Genomic DNA, 22,313 nt, shown 5'->3' with positions numbered 1-22,313 from the left:
TCTGTCAAGCTTTCGTAGTTTCACTCCTCTCCTCCTTCTGTCTGTCGTCCTCTAATGGTTGCTCTCCATACTTCTGACGTGCATTGTTCAGTCAGTTGTGAATGTTTCTCTATCGTACATACTAAGAGACACCATACATTGGCAAGAAGAAGTACCTGAAGGAATTTTAAGGTTTTGTGGACTGATGAAACTGAGACTGAACCATTTGGAAAAAACACACAGCACTACATCTGGTATAGAAAGAGCACAGCATATCATCATGAAAACATTATCCCAACCGTAAAGTATGGTGGAGGAAACATTATGATTAGGGCCTGCTTTGCTCCATCAGAGTCTGGCCAGTTTGCAGATGAATTCCCAAATGTATTAAAAAACTCTTCTGGATAATGTGAGAATGTCTGTACATCAGCTGAAACCCTGTATAAGTTGGGTGATGCTACAGCTACAGCACAATGACCCACAACACACAACAGAATGGCTTCAGAAAAATAAAATCCACCTTTTGGAGTGGCCAAGTCAGAGTCCAGACCTCAACCCAATAGAAATGCTAAGGAACAACTTGAAAAGATTATTAATTTAGAAACATTACATTTGTTAATACTCTTGCCTGTGACTGTGTATGCATGTCTATTCAGCTATTTTCATGATTAACTAACATTCAAATTAGTTTGGAAAATGTAAAAACATCATTTCATAATCTGAAATATGGTACAGTGATGTCACAACCTTGCTACTTTAAAGCGTGGCTTTAAAAATCTGCTGGAGCTAATCATTTTAGCTCAGGTGTGCAGGTACTTGTGCATGCCTGTGTTTCAGTTTGCATGTGTACAGTGTCTGTGCAAGCACAGGCCTTCATCAGTATCTTCCCTTCTTTATATTCCCGGCACAGTTCCTCACTCCCTAGCACATAAAAACTCCCTTCCTAGAAACCGCAGCAGTCATTTGAGCCTTATCATCCCTGCATTTTGTAGGAGCTAACAGTTGTGCAAATGTCAATTGAATTACTACAATGATGTAAATGTAATAATAAAAGTAATTTATGAAGGTGCTGGGTCCTTGTTTCACACTGTTTGACTAATGTTCAGAGCTGTTTAATACCTGATGAAAATCTGTGGCTAAATTGCTTTTAACTTATATATGAACCTTCTATTTTTAAGTCATTAGTCTCCTCATGTTGCTCATGTGTCACTTTGGGTGTTCACGGGCAGATTAAAATATTTATTGGTGTTTTAATCACGTTCTGGTTTCACTCAGTGTGGTGATTGTAACAGCTAAGAGGGTTTAACAACATTCACGTTGATCAGTCAGAAAAAGGAGGTGAGAGCAGCATTTCAATAAGTTGCAGGTGTGGGTGGAGCCACTCCATCGCAGAGTGGGGTTGGCCACGGCAGCCTTGTGGTGTTAATGTTCACGTCCTTCCCATTGAAATTAAGTCATCTGGAGTGGTCTTTATGGTCTGTTACCTCAACCATACGCGTACACCTACACATGACAGAAGCGAGTGCTGTGGAATGAGACGTATTCGCCGTCCTCGTACATATTTTCACGCCCACACATGCGCACTATGTATGCACATACTGTACATGCAGCTAATATATTTGCCCATGCACGCACAGCCTCACACTCACAGTTAACCACATACTGCCATGACACCCATTGCCCACACAGGCTTTATATTGTACACACAGCCCATCTGACTACAGTGAATCTACAACATGTCTTTTACATACTGTAGGAAGAAACAGCTCTCAGCACTGATTACAGTGTTCAGTACAGTGTCTGTTGTTGGGCACTGTATGCAGGTTTACACACCGTATTACTCAGTTTTATTTGCGTATTTTGTTTTTGGAGCCTGGCATAAATACTTTCAGTACAAGCACATTTACTAATTTGCAAATGTTAGAAGTCAACGCTGCACTCACTGATTTTCACAGCACAGTTACTAGCTGAGTGCATGAGAGAAGATCAGGGGATTTAGAGGCTCTGTGGGCACAATAGCATCAAATCTAACAAACTCAGATACGTTTTAAACGGGGTCTCTAAGTTTGAATATTGCTTTTAATACCAGTCAGTTTTTTTTCACTTGAGACACACCAGCTAAATACTTACTAATGGTATTATTACATTTGTGAATGTTGAATGTCTTTGATAGTAAATCAGATCAACTTCTACTTAGATCTGTGTGTAAACTGGGAACAGGTTCAGTCCAACAAGTGAGGAGATGTTCATCTACTGAAAGTATAGAGTTATTAATGATGGTAAACATTAACATGTATATTTGCTGACCCACAACAAACTGGTTTCAGATCTGAGCTGCAGAGGTTACTACAGTTCAATACATTGTTCCTCTAAAATAATACGCATACAAACATCCCACAGGAGGCAAATATTGTACTTGAGTAAAGCCATCTGTGACTGATGAATGTGCTTGTGAACATATTAAATGTAGGTATCTTTAGCCAAGTTGCCTCCACTTACATGATTCTGCTTGTCTATTTCCTCCTCTCGTTTCCATTACTAGCCCTGCAGTTTGCCTATTGACTTTTCATTTGCTCATTTTTTTTGAACAGCGAGCCATTTACAACATTGTCGACATTTCACTTTTGTACAGAACCGTTTCTGAATTCAAAGGTGAGGAGAGAAGGAAAAAAAATGACTGGAGAATAGTGACAGAGGGAGATAAAAGAGGGTGAATTTGAGGAGATGGGTAAAGAGACTGCAGAATAATTTCATTGCCTTGAACTGCACACATTGAGTTAAATGAGAGAAATGTTTTGGGGGCTGATTCATGGGCTGATGGCACTCTGTCATATTGGCTGCCATGTCACTGTGACACTGAAGGAGATGGAGGTGGAAGCAAAAAATCACAGGAGCTGTGAAGGTGCTGTGCAGCAGTCCATTTATTGTGGGCCCTATAAAAGGAGGAGTTTGTCCAGTTACTGGATGCAATAAAATCACTGGAAATTGAAAACATAAGGTGTAAAAACACAGTCTGTACAAATTATTGTACCAATACAGTAGATACTGGGAGCAACTGGTGTATGCGTTGGGACATACAGGCTACTTATATAGAGTCTAGTTTAGTGTGATGTGTGTAGTAGAAACAGGTCAAATACATGTTCTTAACTAAAAAGACAGAAAAGACAATGGGATGAGTCATCACTTTTTTTTAATAATGATTCAAGGTACTTTGTAGTACACTTACACAATGATTTATCAATGACCAGTTGTACAGCAGTGCTGTATGACGGCCACACTGACTGAAGGGCCCGACAAATGTGTCGTCACATCCCAGTAAAAGAAAAAACACATGAAGAGAACCGTGTCATCGTGAAGAGCTGTAAGTTAGAGTCAACGAATGCCCTGCGACTTTTTGTTTCCATTTTAGGAAGGCTACTCTCGCTCTTTCTTGGTGCTCAGGGGTGGGTATTTGACTGCACTGGAGTCAAACTATGGTGACTTTTAAAAAATTCACCTGTAAATGCCTGCGGGAGCACAGTGTTGCTGCTGAGAGGATAAGTGCTCAACAAAAGCTTTAACTCATATGTTCCCTCACCCGATAGAGTTATAAAATCACAGAGTTCCTTTTCTACTATGTGAATGTACAACCTGCCTTATGCTCGTCTAGCTCCTAATGCTTACTGTTACTTTTGCTCTGCACAGGCGTCAGGATGCTTGTGGTTCTTCTCAGATCCCATTAATGCATCTGCACTTGCTGCCTTTTGTATTTTTGTTCCTCAGCTCCTGCCACTTACTGTGGGGCACAAGAGAAAGACCACATTGCCTAATGGGACAAACACGACAACAAGACATGAAATATAAAGAACAATTTTGAATTCAACTTTGTGCACTGTGTATTTACCATCTGCTGCTTTTAGTCGAACTGTTCAGCCTTTCTGGTCCAAATGTATCAGCAACGAGGAGGTTTTCTAATTTCCTAACTTTAATTATCCACTCTGAAACACTGAAGATCTACAGTGTGAACACATTTTTTCATATGTACCCACAATGGGTTTGGGGAATTTCATAAAAAGGTAAATAAGAGATTTTATTAGCTAAAACTTTAATTATATAACGTTAACTGTGCTTTTATTGCTCCTACACAACAGAAAAAAATCATCCCCACAGGATGAATATGTGAATTCTTGCTCCAGGCTTTCTAAAAGTCTCCCTACTGCTAATTTCCTGTATCCTCTGCCTAAGAAAAGCACTGTTGTTGTGTTAAAAGTACAGGGAGCATCCTGCAAACACTGCCCATTCTCCTTTCGCTTTACAGATCCCAGTGGTCAAGGATCGGCCCAAATCATCACGGGCCAATTTGGAGTGAGGAGATAAAGATTCATTAATTGGGAGATGAGAAGAACTCTGTTTGGCAAAAACTGTTTTTGTTCTTAGTGACTGGTCTGTTGGGAGTCTTCAAAAAGCCTGTGAACAAGGTCCCAGTGTCAGTGACAACCGGTTTGTACCACAGCACATTCTGCAAGCAATTCATTTAGATATCAGACCTTTCTGTTTGTAACGTCTGAGGCTATAGTCTAAAGCTTATCTCTGGACACAAACAGTAATTAAACATAAAGTCATCCCAAATAGACATCTACAACCCCCAGCCCCCCCCCCCCCCCCCCACAACCAGCAGGAACCCCCACTAAAAAGCCACTTAGAAACATGTTTTCCAAACAGCTACAACCATATATTCTCACATTTCACAATTTACAAAGCTGAGTGAAAATATTCAATAGATAATCAAATATTTAAATATAAAACCATGTTTCCATTATTATCACACCAATATACAGCATCAAATTACATACTACAGTTCTGAACAGCAGGAAAAACTCAAAACAACCAAACGTTTTAAAAAAGTCATGTTCATTAAAACGTACAAAATGTCCCTGATGGTGGATAAACACTACAGGGATTCCTTTAGACAACGCTGTATTGAAGCCCGAATCTTTATGACATTTACAAGATGATGGCACTGCAAAAGTTTATGATAAAAAAAACAAACAAAACATAATTAGATTTTTTTTTTACCACAGAAGCTTGTGTAGCTGTAACATTACTGTGGTGTTTATCCACCCCAGCTGAAAAACTAAATGCAGTAGCACTTGAAATGAAAAGGATGAGCGTACGTTGGCACTGAGTGGAAGTGTCCATGTTAACAACACTATGATAAAATACCACTGGAGTCGGGGGATACGCTGCAATTTATGCCTGACTTTGCAGTTGTGTGGTTTTTATTAAATAAACTAGTGTGCATTTATCATACGTTTTCATTTCGGTAATAGATATTTTTTCTGTCAAGAGTGAATAAATACTTCTAAATGAATACAGAAAAAATTCTGCACACTGTCGAGAATTCAGCTCGTCCCACGTCCTGTTAATTATGTTTATGGTAACCCATCATCATTTTCTGTTTTGTCAAAATGAAGTCCAAAGTAGTCGCTTCAGTGAGTGCAAGGTTTTGATAAGTCTAGGTTGTAAAAGAACTGAAACACAACTCAGGGCCTTAATTTATATGGAAATTAGCTTTGTCAAAAATAAGTAAAATAGATTTTTCTGCTCAGATCATCCAACTCAGTTTTTTTCATACAACACAAAACATGTATATTTGCTTACAGCCTTGTAAAATGTCACTACAACTGAAATCAGTAATTAAACATGGCGACTTGATCATCTCAAGTCAGCCGTGAGACTGTAAACATCACTTCTATAGGCAACATTCATCTCCTTATTGATAAGTTGGCTAAGACTCTAATGTCAAACACTCTACTGAAAATAGAATCTCATTAGAATTTAATGCAGAGGTAACAGTGGGAATTTTGATTGTGTCCACAGCAGTAATCCAAACACGGTGAGGAATACAGAGATCACACGGCATGAAACCAAAGAAATCATCCACAGTGGTTTCTTTAGCAGCCATCGTGCCCTGCAAGGAAACCCCAGCGTCATATGGTGTAAGATCACAGTTCAGTTTGGTTTAATTCTTAATAGAATTACTATCTTATAACTATATTTCACAAACCACAAATACAGTATACAGCGTTATGAATTCTGCCTGCTCTGTATGTAAAACAATATTGACACACACAGACCTGCTTGATAAGTTATTCCACTTTCTTATAAATCCTGAAGCCAAATACAGAAAATAAATACACAAACTCAGCTCTTGTTTCTAATCAATATTATGCGCAACCTAACTTCTTATTATATTGTAAATCACCATATCCTCTGCACTACGTAACCTTTTCTGGCAATACAAAATCACTCATTCTACTCTATTGGCAAATGTGAAAACTCACATGCTCTTTAGTAAGAGCAACATTCAAATGAGCAGCTTCAGAAGAACATACAAAAATACAGTAGATTCTTAAGACATGTACTTGTCAACCCTCAGGCTTTGAATTTCCTTAAACTGACTGCAGCAAAAGCTAATTCTTCCTAACTTCTAAATAAGCATTTCTAACTCAACAGCTTGAGACATTTACTGTGGCGCGGACTGAATTTGAACTTGTTCTTGGTTTCTTTTAATTAGACAACAAAAAAAAAGTGAATTAACATAAACGTGAAGGGATGCCCTGTGGTTTTTAAAAGGCTGGTTGACCTCGAAATTTCAATCCCCAGCACTACTAAACACCTCTTGAAGTGTGATTTAGGGCAAAATGTTTGCTCTAACCTCACATCAGTATCTTATCATTAACGCAACAAGAAATAAATAGTGATATCTATAGCTGACACTCACGAAGATGTTTATCCTGACACATTTAGAGTATGTTAGACAACAAAAGCCTCTCCTAGCCTGCCCTGACATCGTACACAACTGCATGCCTATGTGGTGTTTATACTGTACGCCAACCTTTGATCTGCTTCCTGTATTAAATCAAATGAAATGACCAAGCAGGGTAGTGGGGGAGGCTGCTCTATCACCCAGCAGGGACCCCTCGAAATCACCAGGACAGTTATGTGTAATCTATCTCTGTTCATCCCTTAGGGAACAATTCCTGCTTTCCATTTGACTCTTTATATAGGTCACAGCTCAGGGTCAGCTTAAGCACATTACTCTTAGAGATGAAGGTGAGCAAAAGACTTCTCCCAAAAATCTCTCTCCCCCATCACTACGTCACCAACCTGGCCACAGAGAACCCCGGCCTGTTTATAATGTGGCTTTAAAGAACACAGAGGAGCAACGCGTGAAACAACACGATTATTTTATTTGCCTCAAAACCAGGGTCAGGGTTTTTCATTCAAAAGACATAAAATAAACAACTTCATGCTGTTTTTTCCTCTGATCAACAGATGAGCACATCTGGATTAAAAGTATTTTTTAAGTGCAGGGATTATCAATTCAATTCTTTAGAGTGCATTTATGAAATAAATCGACCAACGGCATTTTGCGTAGACATCATCGGGAGATCATCTTCCTGGTAAGCGTAAGTTTTTACTCATCATAATCATCAAACATCAATTTGACTGAGCTCAGATTAATGTGAGTGGCCGCTTTTCGTGATCTTTGAGGTAGGGCTAAAATGTGGAGCGAAGGTATTAACGCAGATATCTCCTAGTTTGTCATGTCTGCATTATGAATAAATTGCTGTACAAGGACAATTGCTATGCATTTGTCATGGAAGATGTAAAAATCCCCTAGCTGCAAGAGGCCTGAAATCATATTTGATCAAAATGCTACAATAGATGACACATTCATTTTCATTTCTGTGCCAAATAATCATAAATCCACGATTCTAAGCCAATTTAACATTTACTGCAATGTCACACTAAAGCTGCTGCCCTCTTAAAACACATCTGAATGGCCATTTAATGTTGGTCGTGTAAAGTACAATGATCTGAGCCCTTATAGAGAATAAGATAGCAGTAGATGCAAGTGCTGATCCCGTCTTTTTCTGTAGAGGCAGCACACAACTGTCGAGCTTCACCCAGGGGGCTGATAACACACGGCTGAAATGCTGAAGCAAGCTCCCTGTTACTCTCTAAACATGCTATAAACACTGTCAGTGGCAGCAGCTCACAAAGCAGCTCCTCAGCAGTTAGAGCTCAACAACAACACTGCTGAATATTTTTGACAACAGGCAGGACGAGAATTGACAAAATTAGATGTGTAGATGTAAAGTTGATCATACACAGACAGCATTTATTGGAACAGGGACCAATTATGTATTATTATTATTATTATTATTATTATTATTATTATTATTATTATTATTATGTCTTATTATGACCAATGGTCGTTGTTTCATGAAAGTGGTTGCGCATATACATGTTTTGGGACTCTCTTGCTTTGAGGCAAACTGCAGCTTCTTTGAGGACACGAGACCAGGATTGCAGTGCACTTCTTACAAAAAAAAAAAAAAGTAAACAGCACTAATTGGCACACGCTAATCATCTCCCTAACTGTCATCAGTACATCAGACTCTGAGTATAAGGAAGGTGGAAAACTACAGACCCTATGTGAGAAAATAACACTGCAAAAATAGGGAATCACACCGTCTTTGTTCGTAGAAACTACCAAATATCTCCTTTTCATTAAATATAGATATAGAGAAAATACAAATAAATATTTCAGCCCATCCACCCTCCATCCTCCTTGTTGAATTATCGACCAGAGACTAGATAAGCATGAAAAAGGACGACAGTCGAAAACATTAGTTATGATTTAAGAAACCTCTCAGATGTGCACCTTGTATACATATGGATAATATTGCTTTAACACTGGAAAACGCAGAATATTTATATAGAAAATATCCAAAACAATAGAAACTGTTTTACATTTACATTTTTTTTCTTTTTTATGAAACCACGTATTTACCCACAAGATAGTAAGATAGATTCTCCCCAACCCCTTTGGCACAATAATCATATTCATATTAATTATTATATTGTTGAATTACAAGACATTGGAATAGGAATGGTCACTCACAGATTCAGAGCAGTAACACAGTTTCTGTAGTCGTAACACATATTGGTACTGTATGTTATAACATAGTTCAAAAACATCTTTTTTTCCCTTTTTTTTTTTCACCTTTGTTGATATGTAACTAAATTTACTTTCATCTGAAACAAAACAGAAAACCGTCTTTGCATGCCCTTAGTATTTACAGAATCGCTTTGTCTGAGTTTGTTCTTGCTGGCTACTGTTGAGCAGAGATACTACGCTTGAAAGGAGAAATCAGACCATGCACTGCATCTGTATCAGTCAGCTGTTAGCTGCAGCAGACAAATGCATTTGCTGTGGAAAATATGGAGATCGTCATAGACAGTAACACCCTTGCAACATTTTGAAGCAGTGATTGCTGTCCAATTACCTTTGATTAAGCCACAAGATATACCAAGCCACATCCTTGCTGCAAATAACATTCCTCATATGTAGCACATACGTATACGTCTTGTTTTTTCTGTACTTTGCTGAGTGTGTTCCTCTGTGGAGGGAGCTGAGAGAAAATCAAGGCCCTTTCTCAATGAAGCATCTTAGTGAATGTATTCAGCTACACATTTTATATCCTGGTACCACCTGGTGTGCTCTGTTTACAAGTGCTGCCACATGTAAGGACAATACTTCATTTGAAGTTATACTTTCTTAACCAAAACCTTGAATAGTCTAATTAAATATTTTAGTTTTATTTGTGGTATTTTTGAGCTCAGTTCTGTTCACTCACTTACATAAATGTCCTAAATTTTTCTTTTATGCTAATGTTAGACAGTAACTCTCTATGATCGTAACCCAAACACTATCTCTTACAAAAACTAATTAGATAGCAATATTGCACTTTTTACAGGAACTTTAGCATCCTGTATTACAACTTTTCCACTGGAGAAAATTACGTTTGGGACTTTAAAGCAGCTGATTGACAGTTTATTGATTTACTTTCTTGCTGAGAGCTGGATGACGAAATCAATACAACTCTCATGTCTGTCAGTATGTAGCTACACCCAGCATAAAGACTGTAAACAAGGGGAACGGGCACCTGGCCCAGTCCACAGGTAACAAAGTCTGCCTACAGGCACCTCTACGGTTCATTAACTTCTGTCTGTTTAATCAGTACAGAAACCAAAGTGCAAAAAAAGACACACTGGGATTTTACAGAGTCTTATGTCCAGAGGAGCAGAGGAGACTTTATTCACCTGACAAATATGAGAGTGGTGAGAGAGTGACGTTCTCATCTGACTCTTTTCAAGAAACAAGATTAACCAAAGTGGGGAATTATTCCTTTAACTCTAATAAACTGGATGTTTCTGGGTATTTGTGCTGCACTAACATTTAGATTTGAAAGTGGGTATTGGTCATGTGATGGGCCAGTCTGAACTTAGCTTATATATGTCTTTTTTTTTTTTGCTTTTTCTCTCTTTGTCCAACCATATATTATAGATATTAATGATATAACTGTATATTTTACTATATTATATAAAGAATATGTTGTGACTGAGATACAGCTGTGTATCATGTAGTGCTCTGTTAAATGTCAACATGCTAGAGAGTGAGACTAGCTGACAGATAATAAGTCCTGGAAAATGTTAATGATAAAACGAGGTCTGGTCTTGTCAGTCCCTCCTCTCCCTCTTTCTCTAGTCAGACACAGAGGTACAAAAAGGTTTGGTCCCATCTGCTTCAGGAATAATGTAGAAAATATACATTCAAACTTCTGAAGAAAACTAAGTGTACGAATAGAAAATACTGAAACACTGGCAGGATAAAAGAACATAGCAAGAGAAAGAGGGAGTGAGGAAAAGAAAGCAGATTGAAGAATGACTGAACAGAAAGATGCTTTTGTGGGACGGTTCCTCAGTGCAACATACAGCCTGGTATGTTGACACAATGCACTTTTGTCAGAAGCATGTTGGATTTTACCATCCGAGAAAAATCCTTAACCTCTCATTTATGTACAGTTTCCCCCCCTTACATTGTATTTCTTTGTGTGTGTGTGTGCGAGCAAATACTGTATATATGTGCCCTTGATAGCCGCTGTTTAGTCCATACAGGCTTTAGGAGTCTTATCTCAATAACCTTCGTTGTCATGCTGGCTCAACAGTTAATGAGACAACACGCCTCATGGTGGCTCATTAACTAAAACACAGCAAAATGCACAGAAACACACACACACACACACACACACACATTCACAATCTCTAATTAGTTGATAGCCGTGTTACCTTAAGGCCACTACCCAAACCTAAATTATAAGTCGCTCTCTTCGAGAATGATTTCCGGCTTTACAGACACCGAAACACTGCAAAGTCACTGTGGCCATTTTCGCAGTTCTTCACACCTCATTTGCGAGAAACAAACCGAAAACATGGGCGAGCTTCTTATACGTGCATCTTCACTGCGAATATGTAAACACAGACACATTTTGGTGTCCTCACCAACCGGCCCTCCATGACACCTCTGCTTTCGGTTTTTACTCCACGCACTGTAAAGATGAATAGATTTCACATATCTACTCATCCCGGCCTCTTTTCTCCTTATAATCTGTGTTGTTTATGAGTGCTCCTCTTCACTTCTGCATTTTCTCTTTACTACATCATCTCTACCTCACAGTGAGGAGGAACTCTGGCTGTAGTTTCTGAGTGTCAGTCTGCTGTACCTGGGTGAAGGAGGAGAGGGCGGAGGATGGGATGGGACTGGGGGGAGATACAGACCTGTTTCTGAGACAGGTGAGCCACTGCTGGATGCCAGAGAGTCGCGGAAGGGCGACGGAGGAGTCAAAGCAATAAGCTCTTCATCCAACTCTGCCCTTCTTAGAGGGGAGTCAGGGAGGCAGGTCACCAGGCCTCCTCGCATTGGAGAAAGAGAGGGGGAGGTCTGGGAATGAGGAGGTGGCAGGGGGTAAGGTGAATGAGGAATAGGGTGAGCAAGACAGCCACCCCTGCTGCCCAAGCCAGACTCAACAGGTGGAAGAGGCTGGACGTCAGCATAGGTGGTGAGGGTTGGGGGCATCTGGAGTTCACGGGGCAAAAGATATGGGTCGGCGGGATGAGGGGAAGGTGGTGTGTGTTTGTGAGTGTGCGAGTGTGACGGAGAGGATGAGAGCATCATGCTGTTGAGCTCTGTGATGTTAGCCGTGAAGCGGTTTACCACACAGCTGATCTGATCCATCAGCGAACTCTGGGCCTCTCCAGGATGATCATCCACAACAACCAATCGACCGTCGCTCCCGGCCACAACAGAGCCGGTGCTGGGAGGACCGCAACTGCTACCACTGCCACCGCTGCAGATGCTGCTCGGGTACGTAATATTTGTCATCTGAGGATCCTCCCCTACACCTGCCCCAAGTCTCTGGCTGACCGTGCTGATTGGTGAAGGCGTCTGCGGCCGGTACGTGATGGAGTAGCGCTCCTCTACTTCAGAGAGGTCGTACAGCGTCTTATCCGTGCCAGCATCAGGGTGAGTGGGTAGAGACGACATGGAGGGAAGGGAGGGCAGAGGGACGTGTGGGGGCAGGTCACCCCCTCCGCCGTAACGCTCCTCAGAGGTTTTCGAGAAGGGCTTGATTACAGCAGTTTGATTGTTCTCCTTCTTCTTGATGTGGAAGGACAGTCGCTGCCACAGGTGGTTGCCACGTGAACTGCTGCGCTCTGTCTGTGCCCAAGATACTGATTTACCGTTAGAGCTGGAGAACAAGATGAAGGAAAGGAAGGAAAGAGAGAAAGGACAGAGGATTTAGTTTTTACATACATAGAGGTAGATTCACTTATCATTATTATTATTATTATTCAGTCAATTCTCCACCTTGCTTTCACTACTTTCTTATTTGGACTTGGTCAGTTTGTCTGTGGTGCTAATTTTGTATCATATGATGTTGTATCAGATGATTTGTAAGAGATGTTATTGCAATTGGGAACATGCCATTTGTTCAATTATGCCTTCATATCCATTTCTGTCGTTAATGCGAATGTATTGTACTCTTATTTATTGTTTCAAGGCTGTCTTGATAGCAGGATCTCTTTGTTTAATTGTGTATTAAATAAGATGTTTAAAAAGCAAAGCAGCATATTTTGTGGAGCAAATCTAAAAGAGATTGCCTGGCAATTAGCTTTATGGGTGACAACATTTTTTCATTGAAGAAATTTACATAAACTAAACCTGCTCTATACTAGCTCCAATTTATTATCCTAGATACACTATGTGGTGTCATTTAATAGATACAAACATATTCAAACGGAGCCTTGACTTGACAGAAAATCAGTTGGACTTAATATGCTGAGCAATTTCATTACAATTAATTTCTGTTCTATTTTTTGCTGCCAGTAAGTTCTTCATTTTTCTTTGTCAGGTTCTCTCTTCCTCTCTGTTTCTCTATCTTACCATTTTTTTTCCACTTTTGTCTGCTTCACATCAGTCACAGTGCTCTGTGCTCTGCCCCCTTCTCCTTTTCCTTCTCTCCTTCTTTTGTCAGGTTAATTAGTGTGATTAATCTATAGTGGAGCTGCTGAATTAAACCTCACGCCACTGTGGTTGGAGGTGAAAAGAAGTCAAATCACTCCGGAGATGCACACACACACACACACACACACACACACACACACAGCCACATGCTGTACACATAGCACTTTAATGTCCTCATGTGATCCCACAGGACCAAGCCTGACCTGCAAGCTGAAAACACATGTTGCACATACTAAGGCCGTGCATGATTGATCTTATCTTACATGTGTTGTATCCAGCTCTGAGGATGATTTTAATGTCTGGGTGAAGGCAAACCAGGCACTCGTCAGTAGTTCAAACATCAGTCAAATATTCTCTTAAATATTTCTCCTTTTTCCCCTCGTCTGCTGGTTTCATGTCTGACTGTGTCTGCTCAGACTACACAATGACAGCATCTCAAAGGCAGCAGCTTCCAGCCCTGCACCGAGGAGATAGACAGCCTTGCCAATTACCACCACCCACAGAGGAATACAGGACCAAAAGAAATGGAGAGGGGAAGAGAAGAAGAAAAGGACCAAAGATGGAAACACTCCTGACATTTCTCGTAAGAGCTTGATTGAAATCTTGCTTGCCAAGCAGGGTGAGCTGGAGTAACCTGCTGACAAACGAAAATGTGTTCTTGTCTTTTTTCTCCCTCTTTATTCTGGGCAAGAGGCTAAGTGTCACTCTCTTTGTGTCCTTTGATCAGTTCCCTGTCACCATAGATGACTTGTGGATGGTTTTAAGCGTGGTGTGAAAGTTACTATATCTTGCCTTGTCACTCTATTCTCCATCTATCTTTCTATGTCTTGATTTAGATTTGTTTCTAAATTTCTCCCTACCTTCCTTTCTCCTTCAGTTCAATCCTCTCTCTCCGTCTTTGCCATGTGCAGTAGGCAATTGTCTGCAGTTCATGTTAGGGTCAGAAGAACAGTCAGGCAGACTCGGGGGAATTCAGAGAATCAATCTCACAGAGAGGTCTAACACACACACACACACATGCACCATAAATAGTCCCAGAGTGGGGCCATTACAGAAATGGTGCTTTGGACTGTAACTGAGGAGTAACCTGGCATTAACCTGGCCAACAAGCCTCTAGCGTATACACACACTCACGCGCACACACACACACACACACACACACACACACACACACACACACACACACACACACACACACACACACACACACACACACACGTACCTGAGTGTCTCTCCAGTAGACCCTCTGCGCTTCCACAGGTTAACCAGACTAGACGAACGACTGGCAGCTGAGGATGATTTGCCGTCTCCCACGTGCATGCGCACCACTGTGCTAGTGGTAAAGGCACTGCGCACGTTACGCTCCGGTTTGGCTAAAATGATGTACACCTATAGAAATTAAAACATATAAATATGTTATTGAAACCTTAACAGATTTGAAATGTGATGTTTGTTTCTGTCAATTTCAGAGAGGTGATGAAGGCCTTTCATTATTTATGTTTTTAATGGAAGATACTAAAAGTAGACAAAACTCAAATGAAACAGCAGGTAATTGTTTTTATAGATTGCATTTCTGAACAAGAACAAACTTTGTCCTTGAATGCGTATATCTGGTTATTACTATAGCGGGAGAGATCCATAATAATAATTGTAATTGTTTTTGTTTTTTTATGTTACTTCGATGCCGGCACTTGGAGAAAGTTTAATTTTCAAGCTCCTAACTATTTTAAAACTTCACTTACTTGAACACTCACTTTCAGCTACATGGTATTTACTGTGAATGCTGCCTGTGCTTTACAACTCTAATGACAGGGTTCCTGTCAGACTGTCAACATGCTTGTAGGGAGAAGATATTTTAAGGTACTTTATCTTTTAAGTCCAATATTAGTGCACGGTGTGCACAACATGAAAAACAAACGACCCTTTCACTTATACAGTGAAAAATGCAAGTCATTCTTTCACAACAATAAGTATTTTCCAAACTTATCCCAGATAATATAGAAAAGGTTTAAGGCTCCTGACATATAAAAAGTATAATCTCACAGGTGTATGATTTTCCAGGACATCCTGGGGTATATAAAACATACTTCACTGGTCATATAGCATGAAGTATTAGCACTGTTGCTGTGGTAACCCGAAGTTTAATATACCTTATGCACTGATTTAGAGTGATTACAGCCAAAGTATATTTGAGTTTTCCTAATATACACTATTCATAGACGCCTGACAGGCAATCAGATGTTTTTCAGGGGCTTAAAGCAGAGTCTTAGTGTTTAGGGAGACAGAAAAATGTGAGGAAATACATAGATCAAAGCAGTGAGAAGGTGACAACTAGAAGCTATGTATATTAACTTCAGCCTTACCTTAGGTACGAACATGCAACACAGAGCCACAGTGGCACTGAGGCTCACACTGAAGCACATGGTTATAATTTTGTAGTTGGAACCAAAGTAGATGGGGACAAAGGCCAGCCAGATAATACAGGTGGTGTACATGGTGAAGGCAATGTACTTAGCCTCGTTGAAATTAGCCGGGACGTTGCGAGTCTTGGAGAAAAAGAGAGAAAGAGTGAGAGAGAAAGACACGTGTAAGCAAATATTCAGGATTTGTTTATTGTTGTTTATTCATTCTTCATATTCTACCCTAATGTAGGAAAACAACGACAAAAAGGTCAGCTTAGCTTTAATTTAATTTAGTGATTTTTATAAAACCAAAACAAACACAGCTACACACAGCAAACCCACTGCCAATGAATTGCAGTTACTGTGTAATATTGATGCTAACCTTATGAATACTGTATGTGAATTAGCAGAAACATGGGGGGTATAACCCTACATCACCGGCCACTGTGTTTAGAAATACAGTTAATTAATTTGCAATGAAGTGCAATGAGCTTTTGTCTCTAGTTGCCATTTTGCTCTCACACACAACATAAAGTGGATAGCTGCAGGCCACCAATAATCAAATACTGACTTTATAATTTGTTTGGTGTAATATAATCCTATTTACCTCTGTTAAAAGGTTGTAGAGCAGCTAATACAAACAGTGGTTCAATCACTTGTTTTCACATTATGTCTGTCTGAATTTTCTCACAGCAGTTGTTTAAGAAGAGGTGTACTCTACATACTGACAATCCTGTGTATGTAAGAACCTATAACCTTAACTACTCTGCATGTCCTGAGAGCATTTGATTTCCTGTAAATGTTGATGTTGTCATTATATCAAATTCAATGCTGTGATTCCAAATGCTCGTGTACAATAATCACACACTTCATCCAGTACCTTGAAGGCATAGAACGTGCAGCTCAGGATGAGCAGACCATTGTATCCCAGAGGTGCAACCACGCCCAGGTTAGTGGTGTTGCAGATTAGGTTGACCTGGCGGATGCTGGGGTAGTCGTGGATCACCTGTAGAGAGGTTAATGTGACATAGCTGTTATGCAAAACTTAATGAGTTTTCTTATGTGTTATTGTTGTTTCTTTAAGAGAACAGGGACAGCAGATGTATCTAAAGAGAGAGTGCAGAAGCAGAGCAAATTAGATCCGACATTCAGTCAGTCAGACGCCCAATAATCTAAATCTGCTGGTAAAGCAGTGAATGCTTACACAGCTGTGAAGCGGGACTGTGTAGCTGCCACTGAAAATGTCAGTTTTGCATAAAGACAACAAAAACTCTAGGTGGAGTTCATAACAGTATGATATCTACAGATCTATTGTTTATTCTACTGCATGATCTTAAAAACATCAGTGGTGTAATAAAAACAGACTCATAATGATAAAACCCACATACATATACTCCAACAAGCCACTGTCCCATTTTCAGTGAAAGGCAGACACAGAGACACACACCTACTCACGAAGAGCTTACCGCAGGTGGCTCCATGAGGAAGAGAGCCACGATGATGCCCAGCTGCAACAGTATGAGGAGGAAGGCAATGATGAGCTGAGCACAGGCGGACATGAAGCGAGGTTTCTTTGTACAGATCTTCTTTTTACTGCCTGCCAGGATCCGAGCGATGCGGTTTGTCTGCAGTCAGGTCACAAACACTGTTAGGACATTTTGATGAACTACCACTTATACTGTATGTACGTAAACAGTTTCACCATCGTGTCGCGCTTATTTAAAAAACTCAGTCCTTACCTTAGTGACGAGTGCGGAGTAGCTCATGGCAGGTGACAGGCCTATTCCGAGTCGTTGGAGGTAGCAGTGGATAACGTGGGGTTTGGTTATGAGGCTGAAGGTACACAGGTAACCTAGACAGATCCCTGCCAGTATGATGTAGCACAGCTCCCTGCTGGAAGATTTCACTACAGGAGTGTCCCGGAACCTGAACATTGACATATTCAGACAAGCAATTACATATGTGGAGAAGCACAAACATGTAAAAAAGAACATATGAAAATGCAGACACACAGTATTTAGACACACTGTATATAGTATAATAGACACAAACACACTCAGGAAGGTGATTATGAAAAAGTTTGGTATGTTTTGTATGTTTCAGCCTGCCTAAGGTGTTTCAACCTAACAAAAAAGACCTCCAGCTGTCTTGACTCAAATCCATATAACCTCACCTGGATGACAAAGTAGCCTAACTGACATCTAAGTGGAATCTACCGCTGTTCTTCCTCGGTTCATACATCTTCTGGGACATAAGAGATTAGTTACCTGATGAAGACTGCAGTGACAAAGAATGTGGCCATTAGACCGAGGCAGGCGAAGACCACAGCAGCAATGGGTTCAGGGTCTCCCCACCGCAGGTACTCCACTGGAATCGGGTCACAGCCTAGAGATACAATAGAAAGAAAGACTTATTGAAACAAAAATCAAAGAATGAAGTTGAGATGGATGATATGCACAGCAGCTGGATAATGTCCATCTGTATCCCCTACGTCCTCTCTCTCTTTCCTTTAGCTCATTTCGCACCTTTTACATCAGTCAATTCTCTATGAGTAGGTTAGTGTTGAAGTGGCTAATATCAGACCTGCAGATCATCAGGAAGGAAAGTCGGAACAATTATTGTAACTAACTGCAACAGTTAACAGCAACAAAGGCTTCATCTTGTTTAAACTACCAGACCTTTCAATGTTAACATGGGTCAGATTTGGTGCAAAACAGTCGCTTTAGGACTAAATGGGGTTTTCTGGGCATAAAGAGGAATTTGTGTGTGTGTGTGTGTGTGTGTGTGTGTGTGTGTGTGTGTGTGTGTGTGTGTGTGTGTGTGTGTGTGTGTGTGTGTGTGTGTGTATACATGAAAACACAACTTTATGAATTTTTAGTTACCGGAGATATGTATGCAACAAATGATCAAAATATGAATATTGCATCATGTTCATCATCATCTGCCCTTGATCTCACACACCTTACTTGTGTCCCTGCCATACACACTTCCTTCTTACCTTACCCTTCCTTCCTCCATTTCTTCTTCATTTCTTTCTTTCCCTCCTGTCACTCTTTTTTTGTAGCACCATTCATCATTATGTCCCTCCCTTATCTCCCTTATCTGTCTCTTTCCGTACAAGCTCCCACCTTTCTCCCAATTCTCTCCCTCCCTTCATTCCTCTATCTCTGTCTTCCTCATTGGCGAAGCGATAACGCGACATTAATTAAAGGGATTATGATTTATTTTTGCTGAAATTATCTAAATACACCAGGACAGCAGGGACTTTCTAAAACTTTCTGACCCTATACACCATAACTTTTTTGCTTTTTGCTGTCTCTCTTCATACTTCTGTCGTAGTGTTTGTCTCTCACACAGACACACACACGTACATCTGTAAATCTGTTTGTACAATACTGCACATGGCAGAGGAGAGGAGGAGACAGAACAGTCATTAAAAAGGACTTAAGCAATTTAATGACTTTGTCTTTAACACGGTCAATAAAGTTTATTAAATTAGTGATGCAGTTAGGACTAGGAGCATCAACAACAGCCTAATTGCTGAATAAAAGCCAAGGGGATGGCAACAAATAGACAAATAAGTCAGGCGGAAGCATTCTGCAAAGGATGTGGTTGAGTTACAGGCTTATATTACAGAAAAGCTTCATTTCAGTTAGATCAAGCTAAAACCACGCAAGGCATCGACCATTATGCAGTTTATTTAAAACAGAATAATGAGACCAGGACTACAGATGCTTTCCTGCCTAGCCATGAGGAGTGAGGACCACCCAGCCATGAAAATGTGAGGTGGGAGGAACGTGCTGAAAATGTAGCTCCAATTAATCCTGCCCACATAAATCTAGACATCGGGGCTGAAAATCCTATATCATTAGTTTTCTCATGGGTTTTCTCAGAACATTCTAAAAGCATTGGCTACGTCAGCAATTTAATACTTAATTAGTTCCCGCAACCTGCAGAAAATCATGTAGTGTTTGACCCTAAGCCAAAGTGGTGCATTAGGGGGAGGGAGGGGTGTTTGGAGGGTTCAGTCAATATAAAGTTTTGAGGCAAACTCCTTCAAACATTCTCCAACTCAGACTGTGGAACTCTGCCGATCAGTGGAGAGGCTCAAATCCCAAAGCTAATCCTCCCTTTTTCTGCTCCTTTCACTCTCCCTGGCTGCTGCTTCTGTCAGAGCCTTTATTCATCTCCATCGCTCTCTTTGAGACTTGCTTCTTCCATCTCTCTGTGTTTCTAAGTCACTTTTTTTTCACTCTATTTTTCCTGTTTTTGTTCTTCTGCTGTCCCCTGGACTCTCCACTTGCTATCTGTGGTTTTCACACCCACTTTACCTCTGTCTCTGCCAGCTGAGACCTTGCTGCGTCTCCTCTACCTCTTTATCTTTTTTCTATTTCTCTCCTTTCTTTGGGCCTGAGTGCAAGAGATCAAACATGTCTACAGAAGGAGCAAGGCATGCAGCTTGTTTACAACTCATTATTACTGTTCTATATAGTCCCGCAGTGGGACATGCTGCACTTACTGTTGATTAAATTAGCCACATCCACATACTCTCACCCATAAACATGCAAACACAAACACAAAATACTCAATTGTCAATGTTCTCTTTCTCATTTTCTCACTGGTTCGCTCCCTGGTTTAGTTTAAGGATGCTACTGTCTCTGGCAGAGAGGCTCGATCTGAATTTTCAGTAGGGCTCAATTCATGTTTTAATCATTAAGCATGGTGAGGAACTAGCAAGCAGTATAATGAGCAGCTGAAAGCATAACAAGGCAATATCCAACTGCTTTGAATGCAATGGAGGGGAAACACATTTTCATTGCAACTAAAATGTATTTGCATTGAAGACTGCTCTTGATGCAGAATAATTAAAACATTGGTGACCATGTCAATAACAAATTAAAGGGATAAGAGAGGGGGAGTGGAGGGAAAGCAACATGAGGAGAAAAGAGGAAGGGGAAGATCATCTATCAGTTCCTAATGCTCTAATGAAACGGGTGCAGGACTTAGTTTATAATAATATGATGAAATGGTACACTATATCAGGGAAAACACAACGGCCATATTCTATTAAATATCAATGTATGCACAAACATGTTGCATTTAAATAGCATCACTATGACTGCATTAATATATAGTATATTTATAGAGGATCATATTCAAATTCTTTTTTATTTTATGCGTTTATGTTCTTAGTAAAGTGGAAATGGCTTAAAAAAACCTACAAACCTGTGAGGTCATCTGTAGGCCAGGAGCCAAGTTCACAGGCTCGGCAGGTGTACTCGTCGAACACAAACTCATTTTCTTTACAGGGAGTGCACGTCCAGCAGCAGCTTACCTCACCTTTACGGATCACCTGGAAGGGACAGAAGACGGTCTGTGTTTGTATACCTTTGTATAAATGCTTCCAGTGAGCTGCTAAATTATTTGTCAGTGGTAATAATATGTAAATACTATTCACATTCTTTCCACATGGGTCAACTCACCTTGATCTGTCCTTTGTCACAGGGTTCACTGCAGACTGACTTGATAATGGTATCTTTGTTTGGCCAGATTTCATCATCATCAATCTTCAATCCGCTGTTGTCCCAACTGCCAACGTTAATGTAGTCATAATAGTCCTTCCCCATCTTTTTGAAGTTCATTATTTCATACCTGTGGATAAAAGGCAGACTTATATGAAACTACAATTACCACAGTATGGTTGTACGCCTCCACTAACTAGTGATGTTGTAGTTTACACGTGTCTGTACAGACTCTATATTCTAATTAGTTCATGCATGAGTGCAGGCGGATGTTTGTGCCAGATTTCTTCCAGGCGTTTCTGAGATATAGCATTGTTGAGAATGGGTCATATATGAGGTCACAGTGACCTTGACCTTTGACTACCAAAATCTAATCAGTTCATCCGTGACCTGTGGCAATTAGTGCCAAATTTAATGCAGTTTCCTCAAAGTCTTCCTGAGGCATCACATTCACCACAAGTACTGGATTACCATGAGTGAGTGTAACATTGACCTTTGACCTTTGGCCACAACAATCTAATCAGTTCATCATTTTGTTCAAGTAGGCGGGTGTGTCAAATTCGTAGGAATTCCCCTTTGAGAGTTCCTTAGATTTTGCGGTCACAAGAACTGGGTGGCTGTATGTATCTGACCGACAATCCAAAAACATAACGCCGCAGAGAGATAAAAACATAAACAACCTAAAATCTAGCACAGCTTTCATAAACTTTCATAAAGTTCAGTTACAGTGCCTACCTGCCAGGTGAATCACCATTCTCATCAAATAAGATCCCCTCCCCAGACACGCCGGTAAAGTTGGTTTTCATGAGGAAGTCCAGCAGTGTAGCACCATCTATAGGTCGCATGGCATCACACAGGCCCTTAAAACACATCAAAGGTGGAGTCACATTAAACGAAAATGTGCTTATAAACATTGTGTTGCAGAAGTGATTTTGGTAACCCTTCCTTTTTAGTCCCCTTATTACAAAGCATCTACCCAGTAAATATCTAGAA

General features: G+C 40.3%; 1 protein-coding gene across 1 annotated transcript in view; it reads right to left on the bottom strand.

Moving 5' to 3' along the window:
* Positions 1-10,438: 10,438 nt before the first annotated feature.
* grm5b (glutamate receptor, metabotropic 5b) overlaps positions 10,439-22,313 on the bottom strand; it is a 48,307-nt gene continuing 36,432 nt past the window's right edge. The window contains exons 8-17 of the mRNA XM_026372175.1: positions 22,056-22,180; positions 21,282-21,450; positions 21,025-21,151; positions 18,066-18,183; positions 17,538-17,724; positions 17,265-17,423; positions 16,679-16,804; positions 15,760-15,942; positions 14,619-14,785; positions 10,439-12,620 (exon numbers count right to left, since the gene is read on the bottom strand). Of these exons, the coding sequence (XP_026227960.1) occupies positions 11,543-12,620; positions 14,619-14,785; positions 15,760-15,942; positions 16,679-16,804; positions 17,265-17,423; positions 17,538-17,724; positions 18,066-18,183; positions 21,025-21,151; positions 21,282-21,450; positions 22,056-22,180 (2,439 nt within the window). The 3' untranslated portion in view covers positions 10,439-11,542. The remainder of the gene's footprint in view (positions 12,621-14,618; positions 14,786-15,759; positions 15,943-16,678; positions 16,805-17,264; positions 17,424-17,537; positions 17,725-18,065; positions 18,184-21,024; positions 21,152-21,281; positions 21,451-22,055; positions 22,181-22,313) is intronic.

Source organism: Anabas testudineus, chromosome 13 (genome assembly GCF_900324465.2).
Source record: "Anabas testudineus chromosome 13, fAnaTes1.2, whole genome shotgun sequence".
Classification (NCBI taxonomy): Eukaryota; Metazoa; Chordata; class Actinopteri; order Anabantiformes; family Anabantidae; genus Anabas; species Anabas testudineus.
The sequence above is the reverse complement of the archived record's forward strand: the minus strand, read 5'-3'. Positions and strand labels throughout refer to the sequence as shown.